The 12,721-nt window shown below is 42.2% G+C and overlaps 1 protein-coding gene across 1 annotated transcript; it reads left to right on the forward strand.

Annotated features, from left to right (window-relative positions):
- Window positions 1–635: 635 nt before the first annotated feature.
- On the forward strand, window positions 636–12,697 carry rab14l (RAB14, member RAS oncogene family, like). The gene is made up of 8 exons (XM_063888810.1): window positions 636–780; window positions 5,421–5,479; window positions 6,430–6,483; window positions 7,391–7,568; window positions 8,650–8,716; window positions 9,803–9,890; window positions 10,348–10,378; window positions 10,493–12,697. The coding sequence occupies exons 2-8, from the start codon at window positions 5,428–5,430 to the stop codon at window positions 10,668–10,670; spliced, it is 648 nt and encodes a 215-aa protein (XP_063744880.1). The 5' UTR covers window positions 636–780; window positions 5,421–5,427; the 3' UTR covers window positions 10,671–12,697.
- Window positions 12,698–12,721: the final 24 nt, after the last annotated feature.

Consider the following 12,721-nt stretch of genomic DNA (forward strand, 5'->3'; position numbering starts at 1 on the left):
TACATTATAATGCCAGTTTATCTTAACATTATATATTTAAGCTTAATATCTTACATGTTTCATTTCAGAGTTAGGCAGCAATGCTGAGGCAGAAACTCACTATACCACAAGGTAATGTTGGCTAGGAGGATGCTGTTAAGATTCAAATGTTTAATAAACATCTCCACTTTACTAATGATGATTGAATTTATATGACATTTGTGTCATTATCCTTGAAAGCAAAAAACATGTTTTTCATTAAACACAAAAGCAGGTTTCAAACGCCATCAGTTTAAATGCACAATCTTGTGGGAAAGAAACTAAAATAAACCAAACCAAATACCAATGCAAAAAACCGAAGAAAAACAAAAAAAGATATAGATAGAAAATATATATATATATATATATATATATATATATATATATATATATATATATATATATATAAAGAGCCATTGCTCATTTGTACAGTTTTTGCAATCTTTGTATCCCAAAACACATCTGACTAGGTAAATCGATTTTTATCGAATTCATGTACTAACGTATTACCTGATTTAATCTAAGTGATGGTTGCATAAACTGAAATGGCACTTTATCAATATGCAAGAATACACCTGTGCAGGTGAGGCTGCAAATCGCCGCATATGATGCTCTTTGTCCCAGAAGCCCATTGTATAGAGCGAAGGAAACCCTGTGCCGTGAGCAGCCATCTTGGATAGACTGATCATACTTGAGCCAGGATAACCTGCATTCCTCTTCTGAACAGCTCAAGAACACAAAGCTCTAAAGACTTAATATCTGGTAAGAACATAAAATAGGAACTATTTTAACACACACTTACACACACCGCCCGAGTAACGTAGACATTCTGGTAATAAAATGATAGAACGATTTGGACTGTTTAGCTAGTCAGTGTTTTCCAGCACTCAGCTAATTGGCAAGCTAACGATGCGAGCTATCAGCTAGCAGATATCTAATACTAGGTTGTTTTTTTGTGTCGTTAGCTGCCGATACTTTGGATACATTACGTATTAAACGGCGAGATAACACCATTGTATGCAAAATACTACTTGCTCATCAATTAGTTAATAAAGGCTGACATGCTAACTAAGCAACGCATTTACCATAATCCAACACTCGCAGCTAGCTGACAGTTAACTAGCACGCTAAAGCTATAGCTAACGCTAGCTGTCGTTAGTTTAGTGTGTGTTGGCTTTAGTGAAATTATGCAGAGGCCAGGTTAATTTACTAACCTTGATATACCAAGTAGAAGGAATTTTATCAACTGCATGTGTTTAGATATACCCAACCGATGTAAGTATTGTGATGTAACCCTATGTTATTTGTTGTCAAGATGTACACTGATGTCAGCTAGCAGGTAACCAGCTAACGCAAATGTAGCTGTCAAAACGGCTAATTTAGGGCCTAGATTGTTATTAGACGCGGTCATGTAGTGATATATTAACCAAGTCGATGTCCAAATGTTCCTCTTTCACTGGGACTAACTTGTTGTTTGCTGAATAACAGCTCAGATGTAACCAAACTGATGCTGTCACCGGTTGTTGGGCTAACTAGCCACCGTAGTTGGGAGCTTGCATGACGTTACCGTTACATTGTTGAATAAATGAGTTAACATCGGACACTTTAGTCGGGATTGTTTGGATTTGTGATTGCAGACGGGTTGTGTTTGTTAGTCCATAAGTCATAGCGTTATCAATTGTTCTACAGCAATGGGAAAAGGTTCGGATATTCCTTAGCCAACACGGTGTTAGCCTCCTTTTTGCCTTTTCAAACAGATGTTTACATAAATAAAAAAACTGAAATTGATCACAGGTAGACCATATGTGTCTTAAATGTATCCTTGTTCTTATAAATGTGCTGTTTGCTTATATATATTGCCGCACCATTTCTGTTTGTTGTACCTATGCAGTCTGTGTATGAGCAGGCTTGATCTGGAACTTGAATAACAACGTTACCTATTATTCTTTTATTGATTTCTTTTCATACCATGTTTGTAAAACATCATTCATATAGTTTGTATGCATTGTGAAAGTGTGCTCCGTCTAGCCGGTAAATGGTATGGATGATCTAATTTGACTGATTTACATTATTTAGTCACATGATTTGAAAGTGGGCTTCAACATCAGGGAGTCACTGGGACCATATGTGTGACACGATTTCCTGACAGCCCAGATTTAAGTTTACGTTTCTATTACGTGGCTCTGAGAGGAGGAAAAGCAGTGACAGTTTTCTCTCTGGAGAAAGATTCAGTGTGTTGGGGAGTGACAGAGTAGTGCTGATGCTGCAGTCTGATCACATGGTCTTGATTCGCCTTCTCCTTGATGGATACCGTTTGGTGTTATTTCTATTTAATGAGCACACAAAACTGAAACAAGGAGTTTGTTATCATGACTTAACAACATTTAGCTTTAACTGGTTTCAGAATACATTCTCTCAAAGTATACCTTCCCAAGCCCTGAGAACCATAACACTTGACTGGGTATAGAGATGTCACATGACGATCATGTGACTGGAAGCAGCCTGGTTGAAGGCCTCCAGATTTTGGTTCTCTAAAGCATAGCAATTATTTCATTTCTTTGAAGTTGAAACCAACTCTTCATTCACTTCTATTAGACCGTCATGTTGGTGTTTAAGTGCTGAACTTAGACATTAATTTGGATTCAAAGTTAGCTATGACTCAACACATGAGTCATAGGGATAGATTCCCAGGTAATATAATGGTCACAGAAGAAGTTCATAGTTCTACAGATTGCTTTTTGCTTAGGTTAGCTAGTTGATGTTAAGCTCAGTGATTACCATATGTCAGGTCAGGTTGCAGAGTTTTGGAAGACTGTGGGTGTGAGCCAAGTCTTGACTGGGGACACTATCAAAAACACAGTGGGCTTTGTTATCCCTTCAAGTTGTTTACATCTTTGTAAAAAATAAAGAACAAATATGCTTTGAGTTTATAATTTATTCATCTAAAATGTATCTCTGACTATTAGTTCTCTTGACTATTGATATTTTCTTTTTTAATGTTTTTTAGGCATAAGAATTTCAGTGCTTTCCTCAAAGCATTTTTGCTGTAGTCAGTATGAGTGTCGGTATGAGCCATTATGATAGTACCAACCTGAACCAAGATCATTTTTATTGAAGCAGTTTTCCTTGACACCTCGACCTGAATTAACCTCCCTGAAGTTGCCCTGCAGCTCCTCTTCATTTCCTGTCTCTGAGCCTCTATAGTCTCCCACTTACTCCATTTTCTACTGCAAGTCTAAACCATTTATCCCTCTCTTTTTTTCCTCCTTATAAAGTCTTTCCCTTCTTAAGTGCTTGCTCTATTTTCGCTCCTTCTCTGATTCTCACATCACACCCATACACATCTCGTCTAGTTCTGTCAGCATTAATCCAGCCAGTCAAACATGGTCACTGGACTGCAGATGCTCGAGTATTAGCATAAGACCTGCACCAGGCTCTGATGTGGCAGAGTGATTTCTGTTTCCAGGAACCGCTCTAGCTGCAGCACAGTTTTCTCTGAGCTGTAGTTCAGAGGAAAGCACTCGTTCAAGGCAGACCATCTTAGCCAGGGACACAGAAACCATCATGGCTGCTGAATGAATATGCTCCTGATTATTAAGGCTGAATTATTTACTTCTGTACAGCAGTATGCAGCACCTTGATACAGGATTATGAAGCAGCATTTATTCAGGAAAAATACAACATGGGCAGGATATCTGGAGATGGCATTGTAAAGGGAAATTGCTCATGAGAGAAACCTGAAACAGCTTTGATGTTACAAATGACCTGATCATTGATTTATGATCAAATCTGTACATGTTTGAAGATAGAGCATCTCCCCATGGCTGTTCAACCATTGTACATGTGTACTTATTAGACGGCCAAATGCTAAACAAACTAACAACTCGACTCCCAATATTAATTGAAATTATTTTATTGATTCAAATGATCGTATTTCTTCCGCTAAGACAAAAAAAACTGTTCCACATAGCACCAACGGCTGTAACTGTGACAACACCAACTTTATGGCAGCACAGATCTAGGTTTCCTTTAACTGTTCAAGTCTGTTTATAGTTTCTGATCTACTAACACATCCTTAAACACTGCAGAGCCCATCCCGTGTTCCTGTTAGCATTTACTTCCTGTCTGTCTTTCTTCTGTTAATTTATCTGACATCCAGCTCTCCCTATTTGTCCTTATTTTCCTTTTCTCTTGATCCTTCTTAACAACAGTCAATAAGTCATTGACAGCAGTCTGAACTACTGGATTAACAACGTGTCACTTGTTCTGAATTGACCAATCAGAATCGAGTATTCAACTAAGCCATGCAATAATGTGTGGTAATTGTGAAGGCTTTTCCCTGCCTGCTGCGAGTGTGAACAATGAAGCATCACTGTGTATCAAATAGGTGTCAGGGCTATTTTTAGCCCAACTCTGACAATATGTTTCTGGAGGTGTTTTTATGTGCATGTAAGGATGTGCTGCACTGTTTTCTATAGACAGACTGAGTCACTGTGTTATTATTGGGGTGAGACAGACATTTGAGACAGTGGTCTTAGCTTCCAAATGTATGCCCTTACTACTGAGGAGCTTTGTTCAAGCTTTCTTGCTAAAATATTACCCTTCACCTCTTTGTCTACATTACCTAGCCTACTGCTAATGGTTGTTTCTGAGCCTCTTGAGGGACAGAGCAGGCAAATTAACAGCATACAGTACATTAAGGCATTTTAAATGCATGTCACAATGTTACTGGACTGAATATAAAATGTTTTATAGATCTTAAAATGACTGCTATGCATATTAGATGTATCAAATATACACACTGGGCATTATTACAATGATATCCCAAGGGTTGCAGGGCGATGCCAGTCACTCCCCAGAGTTTATACATACAGGACCATTCGGGTACAAGGCGTTTTTGTTCTGCATTTATTTATGTAACAAGAAATATCAAGTGTGTGGGAAGTGCATTCACCACCGCCTAGTTATCCAAGCTAAACAAAGTAATAGTGTTTTGGTCTCTACAGTATCAATTGTGTCTGAGAAATGCTCAGATATGTTTGTGGTGTTAAGTTAATGATTGCTGATATAATTCATCACTTTATTATTATTATCAGTGGGTAATACCAAACAGCATGAGATAAAGGTAATCACTCAATTAGTGCAACAAACTATTTGTTTATTGACATCCGTACAGAGGTTTTCTGTTTTTACTTCCTTAGTGTGCATTGACGGAGCATCTGGCCTGCCTGGGCTCACATTATAATTGCCCTCTTTTGTATAAAAAAACCAACCTGCAGCACAAATTCCGTTGAATTATTGCCCTTGTCTGAATTACTAGAAAATATCTAAGTGATAGAACTGCAAATAGCCTTGTCTCGCAGTTCACATGTCTAAACTTCCCCTCCTCTCTTCTCTTTCAGAGCCACAATGGCCACCGCACCGTACAACTACTCCTACATTTTCAAATACATCATTATCGGTAAGTGAGCGATGCTGTTCAGCGAGACATGTTAAAGTGCATTGATTTGTACTTTCAAAAGGCCCTCAGATAAACCATGATGTATTTTTTGTAAACTGTACGTTTACACTGAGTGGATCCGGTATGTAATGTTTATTAATTACTCGTGTAGAATACTCTGCAAATGTGTAATGAATTATTAAATGCCTGTCCCCTATGAGACCTATGGTCCACTTTTAATTGCATGTTTGTTAAAACAAGGGCTTTAAGTGAACATACTGCTGCTTTTACTTGTATACATTTACAGATGGACAGTCTGCATAAACAAACCCCCACAGCTCGGGGCTATTTACCCTCTTCTGTGAAACTTAACACCCGGCCTCAAAGCTAACAGCTAGCTCGGATCTTAAAGCGGTGTGTGTACGAGTGTACAACGGTAGCCTGTGAATTTGTTCTTTGCAATACTAGAAAAGTGAAGCAGAAATGTCCCAGTTTGGTTGTAAAAGGGAAGCTTTTAAGGTCTTGTGATCCTGCTTGTTGCAGTTGCACACACTTTTCGAAGCTTTTGATGGTTGTAGCTTAAGATGAACAGCAAATTGCTTGACCGTTGGTGCAGCCTGGTGTCTCTATCCTAATGACTGACATCCCAGCATATTCTTATCTCAGAGTATCCCCAGAGGCATCAATATTGACACACTCTGAAGATGAAGGTGTTCAGTCAGAAGAATGTGCTGAAAATTGTTTTTCTGAAGGACTCACTGATGGTTGCACTAACAGGATCGATGCACCAAATACCCTAACATGCCTTGTCAACATTTCAGTAGTACACTCAAGTCTGTCTTTTCGCTACACATGAAACTTTTAAGTATCGTCGCTGACTGTGTGTCTGATACAACATGCATGCAGGCTTGAATAGAGTCACTGTTATTTCCTCGGTTGACCTGAGTGTTTCTCTCTCTCTGTCTCCACAGGGGACATGGGGGTAGGGAAGTCATGTTTGCTTCACCAGTTTACAGAAAAGAAATGTAAGTGCTGTCCTGATTTTGACTTCTATTTTCGTGTGTGTGTGTGTGTGTGTGTGTGTGTGTGTGTGTGTGTGTGTGTGTGTGTGTGTGTGTGTGTGTGTGTGTGTGTGTGTGTGTGTGTGTGTGTGTGTGTGTGTGTGTGTGTGTGTGTGTGTGTGTGTGTGTGTGTGTGTGTGTGTGTGTGTGTGTGTGTGTGTGTGTGTGTGTGTGTGTGTGTGTGTGTGTGTGTGTGTGTGTGTGTGTGAGGTTGCCAGGGTTAACTGGAGTGCCTAAATCGCTAAAGCTTTCTCTGTACGCCAGTGGAAGTGAGCGGCATAGAAGTCAAGTGTGAGCTCAACAGTGGGAGACTCTTCTTCTGCGAGTGACTCAGCTGCAGCCTCCCATCACCATTCAGCTCCGCTTGAGAGCCGCTATTGACGAGCCAGATGCTGGGTTCCTCATTCACTCGCCAGCATCACTTCCTCCACACACACACATTTGGGGGAACTTAGAAAAGGTTCTTAGTGTCGGTTTAACATAAATGTACCGCTTTCTGGGTGTTGATACTTTGAGTTTATAACGGAGTGAGATTCTAAAGACTGATTAATTGATCATGATTGATGCACCTGCAGGGGTATGAGTGTGTGTGTGTGTGTGTGTGTGTGTGTGTGTGTGTGTGTGTGTGTGTGTGTGTGTGTGTGTGTGTGTGTGTGTGTGTGTGTGTGTGTGAAAAAGATGAATTATTGGTAAATTCAATGAAAAACTGGAAACAAAACTCACTTTAAATTAAACTATAGTAAATGATGATCACAGAAATGAATAAAGCAAAACAATGTAATCTAAATTGAGGGTACAAAATGGCGTTCCTTAAACCAAATGACCCAAAGAGGCAAACAGAATTCATATGAACCTCCCTTCCTCTCCCCAGTCATGGCGGATTGCCCCCATACGATCGGCGTGGAGTTCGGTACGAGGATAATCGAGGTGAGCGGCCAGAAGATCAAGCTGCAGATCTGGGACACAGCGGGGCAGGAGCGCTTCAGGGCGGTCACACGCTCCTACTACCGCGGAGCCGCAGGGGCGCTCATGGTCTACGACATCACCAGGTACCGGGCGCCGGTTAATTGTTGATGTGTGTGAGCGATACGGTTACTACGCGATCTCGAGTTCACACTAAAGTGGAAAGTTAATGGATGCTAAATAATCTGATAAAGCACACCGCCCTCCCCTATAGACTCCCTCCTTAGTTAGATGGTATCGGGGGTGTGCCAGATAAACACAGTTGAACATGTGGAATGTCCCTCCACACCACATCCACTGCAGCAAGGGCCTAGAAACAGTACTACTGGGAGAACTAATATTATGGTTTACATGACTGCTAATGTGTCCTCCTGCTGGGCTTATTGGAGACAAATATTAGATGTCAATCATGAACACACAGCTGATCTGTATCCATATGCTGTGATGAAAGGGCTTTGGAAAGCAGTTTATATTATTCCCTGTGGTTCGAGTTAGGTCATTTGGTATATGCTAGGCTTGTTCAGAGTCAGTCACCGTCGTGTGTTCCACATTTAATAGTAAGGGATGCACCATCCTTTTTATCAACCGATTCCCTGCTCTACGACAGTATTGGGCTCATGCTGCTAATTGGGAGAAGCAGCCACTGGTTAGACATAACTGGCATGAAGTCAGAGGGGAACGTGGAAGTAAAAAAACATTAGAACAAAAAAAGATTGGCAATCGGACACATTTTAATCCTAAAATCTGTGTTGTCAGGCCCGAATTCACAACCAGTGCTAACCTCATTTCAGAGCTACCACAGCCTGCTGACACCTGAGCAACCGGTTTGGCAGAACTCATCCGTAGTTAGGGACTGGATGAGATGAGGAAATGGTCCATTTAATGAAAGTGTTTTAGATCAGGCTGAAACCAGTGACAGGAGTGGCTTGGCAGCCGATGATGTATTTTCAGTTTGAGGACGCTGCTGTGTGGAACAGGACGTTATATATATAATCTCAATTCCCCCCAAAACCCTACATTCCTCCCTCTCTGTGATGAGGTTGTTGCTCTATCCTCATCCTGATTGTGCAGCAGCTGCTGATCTTGATCCCTCCTCAGACATGGCATCATTAAGTCTTCTTTGCCTGTTGTCATAGTAACCCCTGTCCCTTTGTTGATGTCATGCAGGAGAAGCACGTACAACCACCTCAGCAGCTGGCTGACTGACGCCAGAAATCTCACCAACCCTAACACTGTGAGTACAAAGATACAGTAAAGGTCTCTGCGTACGGGACTCACTCTGATGTCCCAGCATCCTCTGCTCTCTGTGTATCTCTTTTACTGTGTTGTTTTCTTTCCTGCTGTGCCATCGCTCTGTTGTCCTTTAAGTATCCTGCTGTTGTCACTTCCTCTGCTTCACATCCTTTAGTTCCCCCCCGAGCCTGTCCATTCCTTAAATTGAATTTCTTGGTAAATATGATTAGCTCTAAAACACACCGCTCTAATTTACTGAACCGTGATGCTTCAGGGAGCTGTCTTTTTCATCATGTAATGGTTTCTTGTTTCTCATGTTTATGGATACACCAGGTTATTAATTATGAATGTTATTTAAGACAAGGGGTTTTGTGGTGTACTTCCTGTCATCTCTTTACAAAATCAAAGTAGTAGATCTGCAGAATCTTCATAGCCTTGTTTTCTCCACTGAATCAGCTTATCGGCCATGTGAGGGCAGTGTTGGAGTCCTCGCCACAGACTGTATATCGTGAGCAGGGCTGCGAGTGTCAGCATGTGTTCCTGCTGCTGTTTGAGATGAAAAACATAATGGAAATATTATCTGATCAACACTGGAGTCCTCTGAATGAAAGGAACAGGTTGTGCAAGACTTCTTGGAATTAAGCAAGAACTTCCAAGCTCAGTTTTCACAGCCAATAATTCAGAAAGTAAGATTGAATTTGACTTACAGATGTATTTGTGCCTATGAGTTGTTTTCCTGCAGTGGATGGAGCACTTTCTCCCCAAAAACTCAACAACAGCACAGGGAGGATCCTTGTGAGGAGTAAAACATGATGTTGTTTATTCTCTCCGTCCTGCAGTCTGTGGAGAATCTGTAACTGCCACAACAAAGGGGCTTATTGCATTACATGAGTTCATTACAGGTCTAATTGCATCAGTTGCTAGGGGCACAGTGGAGTATTTGTTTGTTGTGTCACTGTTCCTCCGTGTATTCCTCTATCGATCTCCACAGCGTAACAGCCGCTCTAGGAACAGTGTTTCTAATACTGCCTTCGGCTCTCGGAAAAACACATTTCTCACCCGCCATGTTCATGTCTCTGTTTCTCAGGTGATCATTCTCATAGGAAACAAAGCGGACCTGGAGGCCCAGCGGGACGTCACGTATGAGGAGGCGAAGCAGTTTGCCGAGGAGAACGGTGAGACACACAGCTCATCGTGTCAGGAAGACGGGGAGGAAGGTTTTGGAGGAAATGTTTTCCTTTATGGATTTCAACATGCTGTTAGACTTTGAGGAATTAACTAATCAGAACATAAGTCATTCTGCAAAAACCTGACTTATCAATCCTCAATTTCAACCCATAATAACAGAATTTCCAACAAAATGTCCAAATATTTAGAAATGAAATACAGCAATAATATGAGATCCAGCTTCTCCAGGTTGTTTATAACGGGAGCCCTTATGGCTGATTTCAAGAGGCAGAAGTGAAGATTAATACCCCTTTCTGTCTCTATTGCTGGGGCAGAAACTAGGAGAGGGTGACTTGAGGGAAGCGGGATATGAATCAAAAGAGGGGGCGATTGAGAACTTGGCGCTTGTGAGCTTGTAACAATGTTTTACTGAGTCTGTCATGGCGTCTGTTTTATGTTCCCAAGGTCTGCTGTTTCTGGAAGCCAGTGCAAAAACGTAAGTCTGGTCCGCCTCAGCGCCGGCACACACTCAGAAACCCCTCCCTGCTCACATTCCCAAACTCCCCATCGCCTCCTCTCTCACATGTGTGTTTACTCTCCGTGCTTTCAGAGGTGAAAACGTTGAGGACGCCTTCCTGGAAGCCGCCAAGAAGATCTACCAGAACATCCAAGATGGCAGCCTGGACCTGAACGCTGCCGAGTCGGGGGTCCAGCACAAGCCGTCGGCCCCTCAGGGCGGCCGGCTAACCAGCGAACCACAGCCCCAGAGGGAAGGCTGCGGATGCTAATGACCAAGCAAACCCGCGCCATCCCTCTCTTCTTTCCTCCTTCTCTCTCTGTCCCCCCCCCCCCCCACACCCACCCTTCCATCCATTCCTCCACCTCCGTACGTCCATCCTCCCTCACTGCACCAGGAGCATCAGAGAAGGGCTGCGGAGTGAAGGACTGAGGGATGGATATCGACTTGGGCCAGACTGAGCTGGGCTGTGTGGACTACATCTCCCCCTCCTTCTCTCTCTCTCTCTCTCTCTGTCTCGTCCCTTCTCTCTCAAATCTGTCAGTGTGTGTTGTCATCCCATAACTCTCTTTTACTCCCCTCCGCTCCTCTTGCACCATTCAGTCTAGTCCCTCCCCCCCGTCACAGTATGCTAGACGTCGCCACGCATCACACGGGTTACTGACACGTTAGATAGACGTACCGCCCATACGATCACGATAAACCGAGACTGTTTTTTACGTTGGGTTTTATAACTATCTCATCCACCGCTCATCACTTCTGAACGAATAGGATCTTAAATGATACTCTCCTAACATCCCTCCTGCATGGTCCTCCACTCGAGACATGCGGGCGTGATATCTCACTCCCCTAATTTTTGGCGGGATCAGACAGTGACACAGGGACAGGCAGAGGGTCTCCAGTGGTTTTCAAAGCCGAGAGAGCGTTCCAGCAGGATTTAAACCTGATTGTGGTTTTTAATTCTGTTTCTGCTGCTCGGCACCGAGAGTTCCCTTTGCCAGATGTGGCAACACTGATGTTCTCAGGAGAGAGGAGGAATAATTCACAAAACCAGAAAAAGTTATTCCTCAACCTCTCCTCTGAGAAATCACCGGAAGGAATATTTTCCAGCTCGTCTGGGGGTATCAACTGACGACATGGCTTTCCTGTTTTTGATAGATTCATTCACATCGGTTTCTTTAAACCAGCTCTCCCTCTCGTCCCCCAAGTCATATCAACAGATTCTGTCTTTACCAGCATTTTCTTTGTCATTGTTTGTTGCCTTACTATAATTAATGTGACTACTCTTTAATCTCTATTATTGTATCGCTGCACTCTTCACACTGCTGTTGGACTCACCCCTGAGTCAGGGAATCAACTCTTTTAGATTAAGCATTTTACCGGAGAATGAAAGTGTTGGCGCACATTGTATAAAATATCAGCAGCATGGTCACAACACTCCTTTCTCTGATGCTGAAGAGCTGATCTGTTCCTTTGGGCGGTTGTTCCTCTGCCTTGTATAAAACGACACCGAGCAGCATGCAGCCCCCCAAAACACCTTATCAGAAACCCAATTGTCTTTTCTTTTTAAAGTAAAAAAAAAACGTTCTGTACCATAGTGATCCCTGATTGGACGGCTGTATATATCGCTTCTTAACTATCGGTGATGACCGCGCTACTTGGAAATTTAGACATTTTATTTGCTGGCTCTGCCAAGATCTGTACAGTTGATGTGCTCGTGGGTTGCCTGTAATTCATGCTTGGGAAATTCTGTAACATAGTTTCTATTAATAAATGTATGTAAAGGACAGACACCTAACCCCCCCCCCCCCGGCCCCAACCACCCTGTCTGCACACTACTGAACCTGTCGATTGGTTGAAGGGAGAGGAAGTGGATGGATATGATGTGAAAACTAGTATTTATGTCTGCAAACTCTAATTCCTTATTTCTTTACGGAGTGGAGCATGGGGCACTTTTCTGTTTATATTCTGTTTTTCCACCCCATCATCCCTCCACCACATGGGAGGGGCCTGCATCGCTGTCTTAACTTTTTGGGGAGTGGGGATTGGTTTGTTATTGTAGGAAGTTGGTGGGCTGGGTCTTCCTTTTTCCTGTGTCCCACCCTCTTTGCAGTCTTGAGTGACCACTTCCTGCTTTTGTCTGTCCACAAGTACAACAAAAAGTACATATGTATAAATTTTTAAGGAGCTGTGCTAACATTTAAATGCATTGAGTGTATATGATTTTAAATTGTTGACATTTTGATTTTAATGACAAAATACTCTAGACAGAAAAAAATAAATTATACATAACCTGTTGCTGTGTCTCCTTTGTGATTTGTT

The sequence above is a fragment of the Eleginops maclovinus genome, chromosome 8 (genome assembly GCF_036324505.1).
Source record: "Eleginops maclovinus isolate JMC-PN-2008 ecotype Puerto Natales chromosome 8, JC_Emac_rtc_rv5, whole genome shotgun sequence".
Lineage (NCBI taxonomy): Eukaryota > Metazoa > Chordata > Actinopteri > Perciformes > Eleginopidae > Eleginops > Eleginops maclovinus.